Source organism: Cebus imitator, unplaced genomic scaffold, assembly GCF_001604975.1.
Source record: "Cebus imitator isolate Cc_AM_T3 unplaced genomic scaffold, Cebus_imitator-1.0 Scaffold485, whole genome shotgun sequence".
Classification (NCBI taxonomy): domain Eukaryota; kingdom Metazoa; phylum Chordata; class Mammalia; order Primates; family Cebidae; genus Cebus; species Cebus imitator.
In genome coordinates, this window is record NW_016107800.1 from 1,415,144 (window position 1) to 1,435,410 (window position 20,267).

Sequence of the window (20,267 nt, forward strand, 5' to 3'; positions counted from 1 at the left end):
TGTGTGTGTGTGTGTGTGTAGTAGTGGTGGTAGAATTATCTCTTCCCTTCTTTTTTCTTTTTTGAGACAGGGTCTCACTCTTGTCACCCAGGCTGGAGTGCAGAAGCACAATCATGGCTCACTGCAGCCTCGACTTCCTGGGCTCAAGTGACCCTCCCACCTCAGCCCCCCAAGTAGCTGGGACTACAGGTGCATGTCACAACACCCAACTAATTTTCTTTCTTTCTCCTTTCTTTCTTTCTTGAGATGGAGTTTTGCTCTTGTTGCCCAGGCTGGAGTGCAGTGGTGCCATCTTGGCTCACCGCAACCTCCGATTCCCAGGTTCAAGCGATTCTCCTGCCTCAGGCTCCCGAGTAGCTGGGATTACAGGCATGCACCATGCCTGGCTAATATTATATTTTTAGTAGAGACGGGGTTTCTCCATGTTGGTCAGGTTAGTCTCCAACTCCTCACCTCAGGTGATCAGCCCGCCTCAGCCTCCCAAAGTGCTGGGATTACAGGCATGAGCCACCACGCCCGGCTAATTGTTTCTTTTTGTAGAGACCAGGGTCCCACTCTGTTGTCTGGGCTGGTCTTGAACTCCTGTGGTCCTCAAGCAATCCTCCCACCTCTGCCTCTCAAAGTACTAGGATTACACACATGAGCCATTGTGCTGTCTTCTCTTTTCTTTTTCTTTTTTTTTGAGATGAGGTCTCACTCTGTCGCCCAGTCTGGAGTGCAGTGGCATGATCTCAGCTCACTGCAACATTCGCCTCCCAGGTTCAAGTGATTCTCCTGCCTCAGCCTCCTGAGTAGCTGGGAGTACAGGTTCGCACCACCACACCTGGCTAATTTTTGTATTTTTAGCAGAGATGGGGTTTAACCATGCTGGTCAGGCTGGTCTTGAACTCCTGACCTTGTCATCTACCCGCCTTGACCTCCCAAAGTTCTGGGATTACAGGCGTGAGCCACTGTGCCTGGCCTTATCTTTTCTTTTATGGCTTCTGGATTTTGATCCAAAGCAAGAAAGGCTTTGTCCATCTGAGATTCTAAATAGGATTTCTCCTATTTCTCCTGGTATTTTTATGGTTTCATATCATACATTTGAATCTTTGGTCCTTTTGGAATTCATCCTTTTGTGTGTACAGTGGGAGAATGGGTCCAACTTTTTTTCTAGTTAGCTAATGCTATTTATTCTGTTGTTTAGACATGGGCTCTCACTATATTGCCCAGAGTGGTCTCAAACCCCTGGTCTCAAGCAGTCTTCACGCTTCAGTCTCCCTAGCTGGGATTACAGGCATGAGCCACTGTGCCCAGCTAACACTGTTTATTTTTGTTTTTGACTTGTAATTGCATTTAGAGTAAATGCTACATTTACTCTTGCTCCATAAGTTTTTGTTTCTTCCGTTTCTTCTGGGATATCTTTTTCTTCTGGGCCAACCTCCTCTTCTGGTTTAGGGACAGCCTGTTCCTTTTCAATAAGGATCATCTCGAAGGGGTAGGGAGAGCTCACGTATGAGCTCCGTAGGTCTGGCGGTGAGTTTTAGCTCCTTTGTTCACTTGGGTATTCTCAGTGACCGGAGAATCTACCTCTAAACCTTTAAGTTCAGCAGAACTCTGCATTTTTAAGCATGTGCAGCTAAAATTCAGCACTCTTTTTGGGTCACTGACTTTGTGTCCAGCCCATTGTTGGCCTGGGCACACCTACCGACTTCACCACTGAAATGTCAGAATGGTACACACTGTTTCTGTAAAGTGACATCTTTCAGATACTTTGTGGCTTTTCATATATGCAAACCCTTGATGGCCTGGGCAGTTTCACGAGTGTTCTTAAAGCGAACATGACGATTTGAACCTTGATTTGCATGATTTTGTGGCGTTCTCCAGGTCAAATGAATAGTGAACCATTTTCACAGATTACCTCAGGCTGCTTAGGGGAAGAGCTGTTGTTGGTTTTTTCAGACAGAGTCTTGCTCTGTCGCCCAGGCTGGATAGAGTGCAGTGGCACAATCTCAGCTCACTGCAACTTCCTCTTCTAGGGTTCAAGTGATCCTCCCACCTCCGCCTCCTCCCAAGTAGCTAGGACGATAGGTACATGGCACCATGCCTGGCTAATTTTTTGTATTTCTTTGTAGAGATGAGGTTTCATACCACGTTGCCCAGGCTGGTCTCGAAATCCTGAGCTCAAGCCGTCCTCCCACCTTGGCCACCCGAAGTGCTGCAATTACAAGCATGAGCCACTGTGCTCAGCTTGGTTTTATGTTTTGAGACAGGACCTCACTGTCGCCCAGGCTGGAGTGCAGCGGCATGAACATGGCTCACTGCAGCCTCAGCGTCCTGGACTCAAGGAGCCCTCCTGCCTCAGCATCCCAAGGAGCTGAGACTACAGGCATGTGCCACCATGCCAGACTAATTTTCAAAAAAAATTTTTTTTGAGGAGTGTCGCTCTGTTGCCAGGCTAGAGTGCAGTGGTGCGACCTTGGCTCACCACAACCTCTACCTCCCAGGTTCAAGCAATTCTCCCCCTCAGCCTCCCGAGTAGCTGGGATTACAGGTGCGCACCACCACGCCTGGCTAATTTTTGTATTTTTAGTAGAGATGGAGTTTCACGATGTTGGCCAGGCTAGGCTTGAACTCCTGACCTCAGGTGATCTACCTGCCTTGGCCTCCCAAAGTGCTGGGATTACAGGCATGAGCTATGGTGCCAGGCTTTTATTTATTTATTTGTTTATTTTGTGTGAACTTTAGAATCATCTGGCATAGTTCCAAAATCAAACGTTGGCATTTTTTTGGGTCTTGGTATTTTTTTTTTATCCCTCTGAGTGCTGCTGGCTATTTCTTAGCTTTTTTCTCTCCAAGCATGCCTCATTAGTTCTAAAGTCTTTTTCCCTTCTCTGTCCTTCACAACCCACCTATTTTGCTCCAATCTCTTTCTCTAACAATTTATTCTGCACATACTTACAAATGTCCACTCTGGGGCAGGCGTGCCCCATGCCCTGAAGATACAGAGAGAAGCAAGACACAGTCCCTGGGCTCAGTCAGGGAGTCACACTGGAGCAGCTAACTTATGCTCCTCTTCCCAAGGTAGTGTCATGGGTGAGAGGGAGCGGCACCTGTGATCTAAGTGTCTGAGCATCTGTGCCTATCTTTCTGCCTCGCTCCCCCACCCCCTAGCCTCTTTCTTCCTTAACTGGCCATGGTAGAGCAAATTGCCCTTAAAACTTTTGTATTTTTTTGATGGAGTCTTATGCTTTCTGTTCTTAAGTTTAAAGGTAGGGAACAGGAATATTTCATTTTGCCTCATTTTATAAACTCTAGATTATTTATGTGGACTGCATATTGTTTTTTTCGGTGGTCTAATACGAAGCACTACATCACGAAGCACTACAATCAGGTCCACCAGGAAAACCAGCTCAGCCACTCACTGCCAATCTAACTTCTAGCACATTCAGTGTTCTGAGCTGCATTTTCATAATCTGGAAATAGGAATGACGCTAGACCATACTAAGTAGAGTTCCACAAAGGTTAGTGGTTATGACATTTCCAGGACCCCAGGGTAACCTTGATAGCAGCAAAGTGGCTGGGGACAGGCTGTGTATCACTCCACAGGGAGGTTTGTCTGCCTACCGGCCCCCAAGGCAGACTATTCAGTGGCAAACTGTGCTGGGCTCAGGTGAGAGCTTCTTTGCTGAGAATCCGTTTCATTGGAGAAAATGTTTAAGTCGTTATTGCTCAACTACATACTGAATGGCAAAGGGATTTAGATGTTGGGTTTCATTACATTTCATTCTATCAATGAATTCATCACTTTGTCATTTACGCCAGTTTGCCGTTAAAGTGTTGCTGGTATCCATCGACCACAGTGTGAGCTAAAGCCGAGAGCAGGATGGGCTGTGTGATGGGAGCCCGGGGCTCCGAATCTGACGCTGTCCAGGCCTAGAGCGTCTCTGGCTGAACAGGGTCCCCCAGCATAGGGGTCAGGGTTATGTCTCCAGGGACCCGGCTTGCCCGCGGTTTACAGCGCCTTCTTTCCACAGCACGACTTCAGCCTGGAGAGGAGGGCACTCTTCTGGGTGGAGGCCGCCGGCCGGGGACCCAGCCCGTACCAGTGCGGTGACCCGGGGACAGCGTCAGCCCCTCCAGCCTGGCTCGTGCTGGTCAGCCCCGAACACGTGCTGGCGCCTGTGCCTGCAGCCGTCAGACACCTGGAGGCCGGACCCCAGGAGGGGCCGAAGGAGGAGGGCGAGGAGGAGGAAGCAGCCCCCTCCAGCAGCGAGGAAGACCCGGGCCCCCGCAGCCTCCCGGCAAGCCCCGTCCCGGGTCGTCGCCTGTGCTCGCTGGACCTGCTGCGCGGCGTGCGGTCGGAGCTGGCGGGGGCGCGGCGACGGCTCTCGGAGGGGAGGCTGGCCGCCCGGCCCCGCGCCCTCCTGCACGGCCTCCGCGGCCACCGCGCGCCGAGCCCGTCTTCCGGACCCGCGTCGTCACCCCCGCGGCCCTCCACGGCCGGCGCCATCCCCCCGCTGCGGAGCCACAAGCCCACGGTCGCGGTAAGAGCCCCGCCCGTCCCTCCAAGGCCGCCGCCCAGCAGCCCGGTCCCCTGATCTGGGTGTCCAGCCCGGCCCGCAGCCGCGATCCCCTCCTCCGCGCGCTTCCGCGTCCTCCCTCGCCCCGCTCCCCCCGGGCCTGTACGTGTTGTCCTCCTGCGGCCCTGGAGTGGAGCCGTCCCTGCCATTCCCCCGGTTCCCACTGCGCCTGCCTTGCCTTTCGTTAGGGCGCAGGTCGCAGTGGTTTTAACCCTCCCGCACCCGTCCCTTCCAACAGGATGAGTGAGCTCTTTAGGGCGGGCGCACTGATGTTTGTTTCCAGGGCACCCAGCGGCCGACTGGGCCGCAGAGGGCGCTCGGTGGATGTCTGCTGAATTGATGAAGCAGCGCAAATCTAGGGCTCCCCACTGCGCGGTGTTCGATGTAGGCTGGGGAGCTGGAAGCGTCCATGGATACTTACTTCCTGCCAGACACTGGGCTGGGAGTGTCAAAACCACAGGACACGGACAGTTAGCCAAGAGGGTGCGGGGCCAGGCGCTGCACTGCACCACGGGATGAGGCGTTGGAGAGTCAGGGCTGCTGCGGCCGGAAAGGCTGAGGATGGAGGAAGCGAGCCCTGAGGAGCAGGGACAAGTGACCCTACAGTGGAACCACAGAAGCTTAAAGGTCCCTTCCAAATTGTCTAAGTGTCAGACTCCACAAAACATGGGTCAGGATTGGCAGCAGAAGGTGGTAGTGGGGCACAGCTCTCTGCCCCCAAGCAGCCCCACACTCAGCCCAGGAGATGCTGCAGAATAAGGCCAAGGTAGAATTCAATCCGAAAGACAGAGACCTGATGTCTGTTTTCTTTTTTTTTTTTTTCCTCTTTTTGAGACGGAGTGTCGCTCTGTCGCCCAGGCTGGAGTGCAGTGGTACAATCTTAGCTCACCACAACCTCCCCCTCCTGGCTCAAGTGATTTTCCTGCCTCAGCCTCCTGTGTAGCAGAGATTACAGGTGTGTACCACCACGCCTGGCTAATTTTTGTATTTTTAGCAGAGATGGGGTTTCATCATGTTGGTCACACTGGTCTCAAACTCCTGACCTCATGATCCCGCCCACCTCGGCCTCCCAAAGTGCTGGAATTACAGGCGTGAACCACCACACTGGCCCTGAGGTCTGGCCTCTTACATGCACCAGTGAGTGACCTTAGGCAAGTCATGGAACGACCACCTCTCTACCTGCACAGTGAGCCAGCAACACTTCACACGGTTGTTTAGAGCGTACATAGCAGAGAAGAGGCTCTGTAAGTGGGATAAGCCATGCCCACATCCAAGACCAGATGTTGGTGCCAGGATGGCTCTTCCCTGGTCAAGATTAATTGAACTCTCCCAACAACCCTGTGGGGATGGGACAGTAACCTGCAGATGATGGAAATGAAGCAGAGAGTGGTGAAAAATCTTTTTCAAGGACGTAAGAGTAGACTCAGCTCCTAAACTTTGAAGTTCTCCACCCTGGAGGTAATAAAGGGCAGACCCTAGGGTGAGGTCGTGCTGGGGAGAGCACTGACAAGATGCAGATGGGTGGGGAATTTGTGTGCGTGACATATACACTTCATCCCAGGAGCCAGGCGGCGGCTGGGTTTTCCCTAGGAGAAGGGGACAGGATGAAACATTCAGGGCTGGCAGAGAGGTGCTTCCTCATGGGAGAAGGGTTGGGGTGACGACAGCCAAACCAGTTGGAATGCCTTCAAGTCACCCTCCTTAGAGGCCGGGCGCGGTCGCTCAAGCCTGTAATCCCAGCACTTTGGGAGGCCGAGGCGGGTGGATCACGAGGTCAAGAGATCGAGACCATCCTGGTCAACATGGTGAAACCCCATCTCTACTAAAAATACAAANCCTGTAATCCTAGCACTTTGGGAGGCTGAGGTGGGTGGATCACCCAAGGTCAGGAGTTCAAAACTAGCCTGGCCATCATGGTGAAACCCCATCTTAAAAAAAAAAAAAAAAGAAAGAGTAGCTAAGATTAAGTAGATAAGGGGATGTTTATACCTACTTATAAACAAAACACCACATTCAAAACAGGACCCTAGAACTCATATACAGAGAAATCTGAAGTCCCTTTCTTTGTCTTCCTCCACCCTGCCCTTTTTAAAAACTTATCAAGGGAGGAGATACATAACACAGAGCAATGAGAATAGACTTTGAAGCAACAAAGACTGGAGTGAGCTGAAGCAGAGACTTAACCTAGGACCCCAGGTTTTATTTGTTGAATGGGCATAAGAAACTCCACCTCATAACATAGCTGTGAGGCACAAGTGAGGTAAATGATATGAAAATACTCAACACAGGCAGCTGGATGCTCAGTTCCTCTATATTTCTTCATGTTACTACGAGCAATTGTTGTCAATAAAAATGGAAATATTAACTCTGGTAAATCAAAACCTTTAAAATCCCTGCTCCAATCTCCCTATGCAGACTAATGTTGTAAGACTCATTATGCCATATCTGCAAACCATGGGGAACCACTTATTCCTGGACCTGTCATGCTCATTCGTGACACATTTATTCACTAGCCTTTTATATAGACTGTTTCCCCTCCCTGTAATGACCTTTTCCCATCTTCCCCATATTTCCTTTCTACTTGGCAAGCTCTTACATTTCTTCCAAGGCTCAGATTCAATGTAATGTCTCCTGCGAGGAACCTTCCAGGCAAAATTCATTGCTTGTTTTTCTGAGGTACCATAGCATTTTGAATACATCTCTTCTTCTTGCACTGTGCACTCTCTCAAGGCTATGGCTACAGTTTATTTATTTTTGCACCTTAGTGCCAATTGACAGTGTCTTTCCTAAGTCAGATGCTCATAAATGTTGCACATGCCTGTAAGAGTCAATCCCCAAATCAAGGCTTGCAGATAGATGTCCACTTTCACCATAGACACTGCAGGGCAAAAACCAAAATGAATTTCTAAGACGGCTATTGACAGTGAAGTTATTTTATGTCTTTTCATTGGCAGCTCCCACTTTTTTCGTTAGTATAGCTGGTGAATCTACATCAGAGCAATTCTCCTTGAGTAGGGGACTACGAGAGGATAGTTAATGTTTTTAGAACCACAAGAAGAGCTGAAAAATCTCTACTCAGACAAGATGTAGACTGTACAATACTTGGTTACCTTAAAGAGACATTCACAATGAAGCCACATTTAAATTTGAGAGAGGTAGCATTTTAGGTAAAATAGAAAGAATTTTACGTTCCTATGGGGAAATGAGGTACACTTTTTCTAGATGCTTTACTATAATGCAGAAAACATTTTTAATAAACCAATATATCCAAACCATTCACCAGTGTTAAAAAAAAGTCAACTAAAAATACTAAGTTTTTGATTGATATTTTGTTATCTGTAATGCTCTTTTATTCTGTTTCTAATGTAGTCTAGAAAGCTAACAAGGCATCAGTGACTGTGTTGATTTGCTTGTTTAATTCAATGAGCATTTAAAAATTATGATCTATGTGCTCAAAACAGAATATGTGTATTTGATAAGAAGAGTTGGGATTGTAAAAAAGAAAAAATCTATTACTCCCTTTCCTGGAAGTGCTAGCAAAACAATGGACTCTCTGACACCTAGTCACTTCTCTGCATTGAATTTCAGGGATGCTGAAGAATTGCCAAGATGGGAGTTCTAAGTAAATGTGAGGGAGTAGTAGGTTCCTAGGGAAGTTGTTAGAGGCATGGCACACTATTTCACTCAAGACAGAATGAAAAGTTACTTCTGATTTGACAATATTGCTCATAGAGGCATTTAAAATTTCAGTGTGGAGTCAGCTTCAGCATTTATTTCTGTTTCTTCTTTCTGCTTTGTCTATGTGTAGGGGGAAGGATGTAGAAGAAAAGAGAATGGTTAGAAAAAAATCTTAAAGTTGGCCTGGAGGCTAAAAAGATGAGCACAGTTTGCTTTTTTTATTCTGCTTTATATGGTAAATAGGCCATGTGCATCTGAACTGGAGTCATGCTGATGTGGTTCCAGTCAACTAAACAATCCTGGGTCCTTTCTGTGTACCAGGTCCTACAGGGAAATCCAAGATGAGGAGGACACAATTCCTGCCCTTGGGCAGACTGACATCTTGCAAAATGTATAAGACTGGCGTACAAATGGGAGAATAAACCAAGTGCTGTAAGACAGATGCAATGTGCTGTTGGGTTAGTGGAGTGAGGGAGATAACAACACATGCCAGTTGGGGTCAATCAAGAACAGTTCCCTGAAGAGGGTGGCATTTTAAATGGATGTTGATGAATTAGGTAGAACTTTCAGTGGCAGGCGGGAAGTTTTATGTATCACTTCAGAAGTCCCATTCTTTCCAATTCACATCCCTACCACTACCGTGATTATAAGTGCTTCTTGGAGAGAAGCTAGTAGTTGGTTTGCCTAGAATATGGCATGTTAAGGGGGAAGGGAGTTGGCTGGGCAGAAGCAGAAAAAGTGGCAGTGTGGGGGGCATGGGTTACAATTCCAGGCAGGAGAGTCTCTATGTTAATATTCAGTGGGGGCCCTTGAAGGTTTGAGGACAGCATTTCTGTGATTGCACCTGTGCTACATTAACTGCAATCTGGCACTTTGGGGTAGGATGAATTCATTTTCAATGGCAGGTGTAGACAGTAGTGGAGAGACTATCATGGTTATCTAGTTGAGGTATCCCTAGAATGGAAAGTGTCAAGGGATTCAAGCAATATGTTCTTAGGCTTGGCACCAAAAGCACAATCCATAAAAGAAAAAATTGTTAAGTTGAACCTTATCAAAATTAAAAACTTTGGGTCTGTAAAAGATTCTGTTAAAAAGATGAAAAGACAAGGTACAGAATGGGTGAAAACATTTGCAAGCCACATACCAGACAAAGGGCTGGTATCTAGGCTATGTGAAGAACTCTTAAAACTCAACAGTAAAAAACAAACAATCCAATTTGAAAATGGGTAAAAGACATGAACAGACATTCACCAAAGAGGTTATACAGTGGCAAACAGCCATATGAAAAGATATTCAGCATTATTAGTCATCAGGGAAATGCAGATTAAATCCACAATGAAATATCACTATACAACTATCAGGGTGTCTAAAATAAAAAACAGTGACAACACCAAATGTTGCTGAGAATGTGGAAAGACTGGATCATTCATCCATTGCTGATGGGAATGTTACATGGTGCAGTCACACTGGAAAACAGTTTGGCAGTTTCTTATAAAACTGTAAGTGTGATTACTACACAACCTAGCAATTGCACCTTTGGGCTTTTATCCCAGGAAAATGAAAATTTATGTTCACACAAACTTGTATATAAGTGTTCACAGCAATTTTATTAATATTAGTCCAAAATGGAAATAACCCAGATAAATGGTTCAGCATTTGAACGATTCCACAAACTATGGTAAATCCACATAATGAGATACTACTCAAAAATAAAAAGGAATGAAATATTGATACATGCAACAACTTGGCAAAATCTCCAGGGAACTTTGATATGTGAAATAAAGGCCAATACTAAAAGGTTATGTACTATATTATTCCACTTATATAACATTTTTGAAATGATCAGATTTTAGAAATAGAGATTAGTGGCTGACAGAGGTTAGAGAAGTAGGGTGGGGTGGGAAGGAGGTGGTGTGGTTACAAATGGACAGCATAGAGGACACTTGTGGTATTAGAACTATTCATTTCTTGACTGTTGAAGTGAATGCACAATTTACACGTGATGAAATATATACATACACATAAAAGCATGCATATATGAGTACACGTAAAACGAGATATTTGAATAAGATTGGTGGATTGTATCAATGTCAATCATCTGGTTGTGGTAGTATACTAAATGTTACCATTGCAAATTTATCATTTGAGGAAACTAGGCAATATGTACACGGTAACTTTATATTTCTTTTATACAACTGCATATGAATCTACAGCGATCTCAATAACATTTTCAATTAAAATGTAGTGGAGGCTTTCACATAACACCTGGATTGGATTTGGCCGTAGTCTAGATCTGCGTCAGTGTTAAAGACAAGACATCATTCTGCATGATAAATGAACTGAAGTGGCCCTGAGATAGAGACTAGCGCTGGCTGACCCTCATTCTAGTCCCTGCCATGCATGAGTTGTGTGATCCAAGGGAAGCAACTACTTTGAGACTCAGTTTCTCCATTTGTAAAATTGGGCTACATTATCTGTAAGGCTCATGTATAGCTTTCACATTCCAGAATGGCAGGGCACATGTGGGACATCTTTGCTCTGCACCATACTCTAGCCAGCGTCTGCCTGGGCAGCCTCTCTTTGCTTTTCAGCCATTTCACCAGCACCCTTCCTCTGTTCTCAAGCACCCATCTTCCTTTTAACAAGTAACCTCCGCCCTTTTTGCCCTGTTACCCATCAGCCTTCTTCCCTTGCATAAGGTATTAAGGCATTCACCTATTAGAAAGGAATTAACGTTTTAGAAACAAAAGGTTCTTAAAGAGTGGAAAGTCCTAAAAAATGAATTTTTTTTTTTTTAGGCAATTTTTTAAAGTTTATTTGATATATTTGACAATCAGCGATTAGTTCTCATCCACGTTGACTGTCTGTAGATTTTTGAAAGTGGTAACTGGCACATAGGTAACCAAAGTATAGAGCTTATTTGGTGAATCTTCATCCTCATTACGTTTTCTGGACAACCGCACACGGATTCGGTATGGGACATTCCTTATTCCTTTGGCCCAGACAGCTTTGTTGAGCCTGGTATCAATGCGCACATCTGGAGTTCCCATCTCCTTCATAGCAAATTTCCGAATCTCTTTGAGTGCCCGAGGGGCACGCTTCTTGAAGCCCACTCCATGGATGCGCTTGTGAATGTTGATGGTGTATTCTCGGGTCACCACCTCGTTGATGGCAGAACGGCCCTTTTTCTTCTCGCCACCCTTCTTTGCAGGAGCCATTTTGCCGGGTCCGAGGTGGAAAGGCTAATTTTGTATTTTTTAGTAGAGGCAGGGTTTCACCATGTTCATTGGGCTGGTCTCGAACCCCTGACCTCAGGTGATCCACCTGCCTCGGCCTCCCAAAGTGTTGGGATTACAGGTGTGAGCCACTGTGCCCAGCCCCTCATATTGTCTTATTTAAGCCTCATAACAGTCCTGTGAAGTAGCTTGGGGATTACCCTTATTTTTCACATGAGTAAGCTGAGTGAGCATTAGAGAGCTACGGTCTGCAGGACTCTACGCTCTCCATAACATTAGCCCCTACAAAGAAGATGGTACAAAAAATAATTTTTAAAAATGTCCAGCCCAACTGGGTGTCACTTCCTGTGGTAACTGACATGTCCAGCCTGTCTGTATTTCAGTCCCTCAGCCCGTACACCTGTCTGCCACCTCTTGGGGGGGCACCCCAGCCTCTCAACCCCCACAAATCACACCCTGATACTGCTGCTGACCTGCTGTCCGCCCTGAGCCAGGAGGAGCAAGACCTCATTGGGCCAGTGGTTGCCCTGGGATATCCCCTGCAAAGGGCCATCATTGCTCTGCAGAAGACAGGGAGGCAGAGCCTGAGCCAGGTGAGTCGGGAGGAGGGGCAGAGCTGATGGGTCGTGATGCTGGAGCCAGGTGACTGGACACATGGTTTTCACCTTTGGAGCGGTGACATAGGCCCAACAATAGCATCAGCCAACCCCACAGCTCTGGAGCATCTATGGCCCCTCAGGGTTGTCCTGAGTGGGGCTGAGAGGGTTAGGCCTTTATACCCCCTGCCTCAATCAGTCATTGCATGTGGGCAGGGGGTGACTTGAGGTAAGTGGATCTCTGTAGTTAAGGTAATCCCTGAAGGGGCAGACAACTGAAGAGTGTCTCTGTCTCTCCCAGCCTCTGGGACAAGTCGTCCTTCAGTGAAAGGGTCTGTGGCTGGAACATCACAGTTTACTCAGTGAAAGGGTCTGTGGCTGGAACATCACAGTCTACTCAGTGAAAGGGTCTGTGGCTGGAACATCACAGTCTACTCAGTGAAAGGGTCTGTGGCTGGAACATCACAGTCTGCTACACCGGGATCTACTCACTCACATTCTGTTCTTCTAATAGAGCTGACTCTATTGTTAGAATGGTGGACACTCATGATGATACTCCAAGGACAGCAATCTGAGCCACTCTAATATTCAGAAGCAGGTCTTGACCCCTAATACAAGCCAAGGATGTAAGAGCACCTGCAGAGGAGTGAGGGCCCCCAAAGTGCCTCAAAAGAGGTGCTAGTGACAAGATGCCTGTGATGTGAGTGTGATGGGGTGTTTCTGCCATCTGTTGCTGTGTAACAAACCACCCCAAAACTTGGTGGCTTGAGACAGCCATTTATTTGCTCATGATTGTCTGGCTTGGCAGTTTTAAGGTGGACTCATCTAGGGGTGCTTCTGCTCATCTCCCTGGAATCTCATGTGGCTACAGTTTGGTGACTCACTTGGGGCTGAATGATCTAAGATGGCCTCATTCACTGTCCAGTGGGTGGTGACACTTGTCAGCTGGGCCGCATATCTCCAGCAAGCCACCCTGCTTGGTCCCAGGAGTAAAAGCTGTAAGGCCTCCTGAGGCCTGGGCTGAAATTGTACCTAGTCACCTCCGCCTCGTTCTATTGATCAAAGCATGTCATTGACCATTGCAGATTTAAACGGGGGAAAAATAGACTCCATCTCTTGGTGGGAGAGGCTGCAAACAAATTTGTGATCATTCTCAATCTACCAGAGGAGGTTCCAGTGATCAAGAAAGGCTTCATGGAGATACCAACATTGAGCTGGACCTCCAGGATAGATAAACTCTGACTCTGAAGGAAGGAGAAGGGGATATTCCAGGAGGGAAGGACAGTGTGAATAAAGGAGTGGAGGTGGGAAGGAAGTGTTTGGGAGCCCTGATCTGACCAGTCTTGTTGGAGGAGAGGGTGCATGGGGCAGGCTGGTGGGAGATAAGACAAAGAGAAATGGGGGTAGATTTAGGGGTCTTGAAGGCTGGCCCGAGAATTGGATAAATGACCCAATAGGCAAGAGGAGGCATGGAAGGATTGTGAGGTCAGGAGGTGACACTGAACGCCATTGTCTACACCCCCATGTCCCCACCTGAAAGTAACATCCCTGGTTATGTTGTTTTCTAAACATCAGGACTCTTCATGGTGGGATAGCTGGTCCCAGGGGAGGTGGCACTTTTCATTTTTCTCCCCCGTCACCATCAGAAGGTTTGGACACCTCTGTAATCACTGGTGACTACTGAATGTTGGGTCCCTGAGGTCCGGGGCTGCCTGCTCCTGTGAGAGGGAGTGGCAGACGGAAAGTGACTTTCAAACAGGAGCCAGGGTGGGGCTGGGGAAACACACCTGGTCCCCTTGCCTACCCACTCCTGCTGCTTCTCTACTCTGGGTTCATCAGTTCATCCCTATCCTGGAGGAGAATTGCCAACATAGTGACCCCTATGTGGCTAAAATGGCAGGGAGGGGTGCTAACATTTATTGAACATTTCCCTTGCATGGATCTCTCTGTCTGAGGGTATTCCATTAGGTGCATCACTCCTTTCAATTCTGCAAGGTTGCTATTACATTATGACCTCTTTGCAGATGAGGAAACTGAGGCCAGGGAAGTTCCTACAGCCAGTCAGTGGCAGCACTGGAGTGCAGGCTGGCTGGTCTGGTTCTGCATCTTGGTTGCACAGTGCCTTTTATCTCATTTTCTGTGTGAGGACCTACTAGGACAGCACCACCGGCTGATCTGAGATCTAAGAGCAGATCTAAAGTCACCCCTACCTTTGGCTCATACTGAAAAGTCAGGGTCTTGGCCAAAAAGCTGGCCAGGAGGGCTGTGAGGGGCCAGGTGCACAGTGGGGCTCTGACGTGCCTCCACAGTCTACCTCCAGGCTCTGGGACAAGGCTGAGGTCTCAGGCCATCACTCTGGGGGTCTGAAGATGAGTCAGAGCCAGGCTGGGGCCCTGGTCTCCCAGTGAGTGGGCTGGATCTCACTGCATTGGGAACATTGTGATTCCAGATACAGACTGACCACCTGCCTGGCACCCTGGATCTCTGGGTGGCCTTCCCCAGTGGACAGTCAGGAGCCAGGCCCCAAGGGGGTAGGCCTGAGGGGCCTTTGGATGACTTCATCTATCCTCCCCTACCAAGTTAGTATTTCTGTCTGTTCTGTGAAGTCCTGGTAACTGAACAAGCCTTTGGGTTTAGATTCCTTCTCCCATTGAAAGCCACGTACTGAAGTACATCCTTTTTGGCCAAGATAAATGATAGATGGCCCAGGAGGAAGGGCTTCAGGTGATGGAGACAGAGCAGCGAGAACAGACAGCCAGGGAGAGAAGAAGAATACAAAAGAAATTGTGCTTCACTCCTTTCCTTCCAAAAGGCTTCATGTGCCTATTCCCTGCCTGCAGGACAGGCCTGGGTACCATGTGTGAGGGTCCACAGGCCAGGCTCCCTCTTTAAATGCCTCAGTTTCCCAGTTCACAGGGTGGAGGAGGAATACATGTTTGGAACCAGTGACTTCTGGGGGCCCCCTCCCGTGGCCTGAAGTTGACATCCTCACCCACCTGGGGCCTGAGGCAAGCCTGGTAGCTTCTACAGTCCCCCAGGCCGAAAAGGTGACCGAACAGCAGAACCTTTGCAAAGGCAGACTCTCAGGGCTTATCCTGAAGGGTCACAGTCAGTGGATCTGGGGTGGACCCAGGGGCCTTTAATTTTAAAAAATTTGGTGATACTCACTGTGGCATGGTATGGATCAAGGTCAGCTGTCCCCATTCAGTGATTCTTAGTCTTGGGTGCACATTAGAATCACCTGGAGAGGCTGGGCGCGGTGGCTCACACCTGTAATCCCAGCACTTTGGGAGGCTGAGGTGGGTGGATTACGAGGTCAAGAGATCGAGACCATCCTGGCCACCACGGTGAAACCTCGTCTCTACTAAAAAATACAAAAATCAGCTGGGTGTGGTGGCATGCGTCTGTAGTCCCAGCTACTCGGGAGGCTGAGGCGGGAGAATTGCTTGAACCCGGGAGGCGGAGGTTGCAGTGAGCCAAGATTGCACCACTGTACTCCACCTGGCGCCTGGAAACAGAGTGAGACTCTGTCTCAAAAAAAAAAAAAAAATCACCTGGAGAGCCACAGCAAAAAACAACCCAATGCTCAGGCTACACCCCAGACCAATTATACGGAGCCTCTGAAAGTGAGGCCCAGACATCAGTCATTTTTCAGGTTCCCAAGGTGTTTGCAGTAAGCACAGAGACTAACCATTGCTGTGGATGCATCAGAAGGTGGAGGCAGCATCCACCCTTTGTCCTTGCCCGCCCTTTTTCTGAAGGTGAAGATTTCACCTTTAGAAACCCTGTCCCCCACCCAAGACAGCTCAAAGCCCCACCTCTAGCAGCTGATCCCTCTGAAGGACAACGCGTTAAGTGAGAGGTGTAATTGGGGCCCCAGTCCTGGGATCCTGGGCAGGGCACCTGCCTTGCCTGAACCTCAGTTTCTTCAACTGTGAAAGGAGGGCATGGGTGCGTGGTTTTCAAAATGTGCTCAGAGCAGGTCTGGCTGTACTGGGCAGTACCTTGCGCAGGAGCACTGACTCTGGGCCTCCATCCCCCGGCCCTGGCTCTCCCAGAGTAGCTCTGATACTCTGGGCCTCCACCCCCGGCCCTGGCTCTCCCAGAGCAGCTCTGATACTCTGGGCCTCCACCCCCCGGCCCTGGCTCTCCCAGAGCAGCTCTGTTACTCCGGGCCTCCACCCCCCGGCCCTGGCTCTCCCAGAGCAACTGTGATACTCTGGGCCTCCACCCCCAGCCCTGGTTCTCCCAGAGCAGCTCTGTTACTCCGGGCCTCCATCCCCCGGCCCTGGCTCTCCCAGAGCAACTGTGATACTCTGGGCCTCCACCCCCAGCCCTGGTTCTCCCAGAGCAGCTCTGATACTCTGGGCCTCCACCCCCCGGCCCTGGCTCTCCCAGAGCAGCTCTGATACTCTGGGCCTCCAACCCCCGGCCCTGGCTCTCCCAGAGCAGCTCTGATACTCTGGGCCTCCAACCCCCGGCCCTGGCTCTCCCAGAGCAGCTCTGATCTTAGCCTGCTATTGCTGAAGCCTCCTTGTGCTAAGACGAACACTTCAGGAGCTAAAAACAATTTGAAAACTGTTAGCCCAGATGGTCGGTGCTTCCATCCCAGCTCTGAAGGTCTGCAGAAACCCCACGCGTCCCTTCACTGGTAATTCCTGTGCTCTGGAACCTGCATTTGGCACCTACGCCCTATAAATCCCGCTTTGATCTGCCTGGCACTCATGTGGTCTTGTGTCTGGTTTATCTCCCCCACTAAGCCATGTGTTCCTTGAAGGCAGGTCTTCATTCATTTTATAAACACAGCACACATGATTGAGCTCCTTCTGCCACCGTGCTGGGTGCTGGGGACACGTGAACGAGCCTCTCCGTCATGGAGCAAAAAGTTAGCAGATGAGAAAGATGTAGTGAAGCAATTACAAACTTGTATGTGCTGTAACAGGGAAGCACAGGGTGCTAGGGGGCAAGAAGGATGGCACCCAGGAGGATGGAGGGGGCAGGAGGCTTCCCAGGGACAGGGAAGGAGTCTGGCCTTGGCTGAGGGAGCTGCATATGCAGAGGCCTAGGGGGTGAGGGAGGAGCCGAGGAGCCGAGGCCACAGACAGGGAGGCCTTTGAGCCCTGCCCGGTAAGGAGGCAGCATTTTATCCTGGGCCCCTGATGACTTAAGTGTGGAGTGACGAACAGTTTTTCCGACCTGTGGGATCCTCCTCTGCACCTCTCCCACACCCCTTCTCCAGCACTGGCGCAGGAGTTGAACAGTAGTGCTCAGGTGCCCTGGATGAGAGAGATGCAGCTGGGGGTAGATGAGGAGTGCACAGGTGTGGACGGATGAGCATCTTCACGTGAGTGGGTGCTCCAGGGAGGGGGTGGTGCTTGAATTCAGCGAATGTTGAACTGCGTTGGTGGTAGGTGGATGCTGTGTGTGAAGCCTGTCTTGCTCCCCATCTAGGTTCTATGAACACCTAGGTTCTAGCCCACCCTGACATTCCTTTTCCTGGAGTCCTGCCCCCAGCTTGGGACAGTTGGTGAAGACCCACTGTCTGTCTGGCCCCAGGTCCTCAGAGGAAGCCTCTATCCCCTTCTGTGGGCTCACGGGATCTGGGGCCACACTGCATGTGGTGGCTTGCCCAGTCTCCCGGCACTCAGCTCAGGCCGTTGGCGTGCCTCCCTGCCCCTCTGCTTACCCTCCCTCTCTGCCCACTTGTGGCCCAGTTTCTCAGCTACCTCAGCGCCTGCGACCGCCTGCTACGCCAGGGCTATGAGGAAGGCCTGGTGGACGAGGCCATGGAGATGTTCCAGTTCTCCGAGAGCCAGGTCAGCAGGGCTTCCTGCCAGGGCCCCGGGGGATGGGAGGAGTGTGGGGGGACCCAGGAATCCAGTGTGCAGGGGCACGTGAGTCCTCAGAGCCAGTCTGTGGGTCCGTCAGGAAGACTGCCTGCCTCCTCAGCCCTGGGAGGAGCCGGCCCAGGGCACTGCAGCAGGGGCAAAGGCGAGAGGCACAGAGGGAGGTCAGGAAGAGGTGGGAGGGAGGCAGGAGGCAAAGAGCAGCGGGGGCTTTGCTTTATTAGGCTGAATGAGTGCAGCCACTGTGACTGAGTGCCCACTTTTTGTCACACACCAAGATCGAAGCCATGGGCCGCACAAAGATGCATGACCTCCTGCTTGGGCAGTGTGCTGCCTACCCGGAGTGCGTGCAGCTGTAGGCCCAATAGTCACTTCTTGTTTTTTGAGACTGAGTCTTGCTCTGTTGCCCAGGCTGGAGTGCAGGGGTGCGATCTTGGCTCACTGCAGCCTCCGCCTCCCGGGTTCAAATGATTCTCCCGCGTTGGCCTCCCAAGGAGCTGGGATTACAGGTGCCCGCCACCATGCTCGGCTAATTTTTTTTTTAAATTTACTAGAGATGGGGTTTCACCGTGCTGGCTGGGCTCATCTCAAACTCCTGACCTCAAGCGATCCACCCGCCTCAGCCTTCCAAAGTGTTGGGATTACAGGCGTGAGCCACCACACCCGCCCCAATAGTCACTTCTGAGTGCCCCATGGCAGAGCAGCCGTTCACAGAGGCTGAAGGGGACAGAGGGTTGGGTGACACCCCAAGAAGGAGACAGGGAGGAGAAATGGGGAAGTTTCAAGCCCCCGGGTCGGGGTGGGGAGGGAAGGAAGGTGCAGGCTATGCTGTGAGACCTCTGCAGTGTTCAGGGCATGGGCAGGGACCTTGGGCTGTTTGTGCTGCCGGTGCCAGTGTGCTGTCTTCCTCCTCCTGCCCCAGCAGAAAGTTGAGACTGAGTGGGAGGAATGGGAGGGGAGTCAGGGCAGAGCCCTGGGCCAGGCTGGAGCCTTCTTTGCTTGGCAGAGGAAGAGGAAGGGAGTTTGGAGCCTACCTCCCCCAGTGGTACAGGAAAGTGGCAGGTGTGGCCCAGGATCAGGCTTACGTGGCCCGGGAGGAGCCACAGCTTTTTGGGACTAGGTGCAGCAGGCACTGGAGCTGGGGCTCCCCAGGGCTGAGGCCAGGCCCAGCAGAGCCCCCGGCACCTCCCTGTCTCCTCTTCCTCAGGCAGGGGAATTCCTGCGCCTCTGGGAGCAGTTCAGCGACATGGGCTTCCAGCAGGACCGGATCAAGGAGGTGCTGCTGGTCCATGGCAACCACCGAGAGCAAGCCCTGGAGGAACTGGTGGCCTGTGCCCAGTGACCACGGGGGCACTCCATGATGCCTGGGCATCCAGGCCCGGGGCCCGGGCTGGCGACCCATCCTGACTGTGTTATTAAAACCAAAATAAGAGTAACAAAGTGATGCGTGCTTATTGTGAAAACACAAATGATGACAAGGGTGACATTGAACAGCAAAAGAATCTGCTGAAAGGGTTGAAGTGGTTGTCTCTGCGGAGGGGCAGATGGGAGACCCTGACGGGGGGCCGTGTTCTTCATGCACGCCTGTAAAACCACCCGATTTGACTCTTTACACTGCTTGCATGAGTAACCTTGATTTTGAGGAAATTAAAACAAATAAATAATGGGCAGTTCTTTTGAGTCCTGTAGGCGCCGGATCTTGGTGTGGAAAGAGCATCAAACTGTAGGTCAGAAGACCTAATTTCTGATTTTAGGGCTGTTGATGTCTGGGTCAAGGCCTTGTTGGGCCTCAGTTTCCCTAGGAAAAGTAGAGAGATTTGACCAGGTCAAAAGCTTCCAGACCTGGCTGCTATCCATAAGAATCTTTGGGGTGTTTCTTTAGGAGTTCCAGGCCCCACCCCTGAAGCCCAGCTTGGCAGCCCCAGGAATCTGTTTTGTTTATGTAAGAAGATCTCTGGCCGGGTGCAATGGCTCACGTCTGTAATCCCAGCACTTTGGGATGCCAAGGTTGGGGGGAACACCTGAGGTCAGGAGTCCAAAACCAGCCTGACCAACATGGAGAAACCCCATCTCTACCAAAAATACAAAATTAGGCGAGCATGGTGGTGCATGTCTGTAATCCCAGCTACTTGGGAGGCTGAGGCAGGAGAATCATTTGACCCCAGGGAGGTGGAGGTTGCAGTGAGCCAAAAGCATGCCACTGCACTTCAGCCTGGGCAACAAAAGCAAAACTCTGCCTCAAAAATATATATATATATATATATATCTGAGTATTATTTATTATATAACAGGCCTATGGCCAGTGTGTGTGACTTCCAGCCAGTCTGAGTCCCCTTCCGCTCTGACAAT

General features: G+C 50.0%; 3 protein-coding genes across 3 annotated transcripts in view; 2 read left to right on the plus strand and 1 right to left on the minus strand.

Annotated features, from left to right (window-relative positions):
- Positions 1-5,651, plus strand: part of PDCD7 (programmed cell death 7) — a 38,052-nt gene extending 32,401 nt beyond the window's left edge. The window contains exon 7 of the transcript XR_005197497.1: positions 5,638-5,651. The gene's annotated coding sequence lies outside the window, so the exon portion shown is untranslated. The remainder of the gene's footprint in view (positions 1-5,637) is intronic.
- The window catches only part of UBAP1L (ubiquitin associated protein 1 like), a 33,873-nt gene extending 14,285 nt beyond the window's left edge, over positions 1-19,588 (plus strand). Inside the window, exons 3-6 of the mRNA XM_017513042.2 lie at positions 4,017-4,526; positions 11,860-12,069; positions 17,787-17,888; positions 19,126-19,588. Coding sequence (XP_017368531.1) covers positions 4,017-4,526; positions 11,860-12,069; positions 17,787-17,888; positions 19,126-19,260 — 957 coding nt within the window. The 3' untranslated portion in view covers positions 19,261-19,588. The remainder of the gene's footprint in view (positions 1-4,016; positions 4,527-11,859; positions 12,070-17,786; positions 17,889-19,125) is intronic.
- LOC108292271 (60S ribosomal protein L31) lies at positions 11,024-11,481 on the minus strand. The gene has a single exon (XM_017513043.2). It carries the CDS (start codon positions 11,456-11,458, stop codon positions 11,081-11,083), a length of 378 nt encoding a protein of 125 aa, XP_017368532.1. The 5' UTR covers positions 11,459-11,481; the 3' UTR covers positions 11,024-11,080.
- Positions 19,589-20,267: the final 679 nt, after the last annotated feature.

Excerpts from the sequence above, each read along its gene's own strand:
- LOC108292271 (XM_017513043.2), bottom strand. The coding sequence starts at position 11,458 with ATGGCTCCTGCAAAGAAGGGTGGCGAGAAGAAAAAGGGCCGTTCTGCC.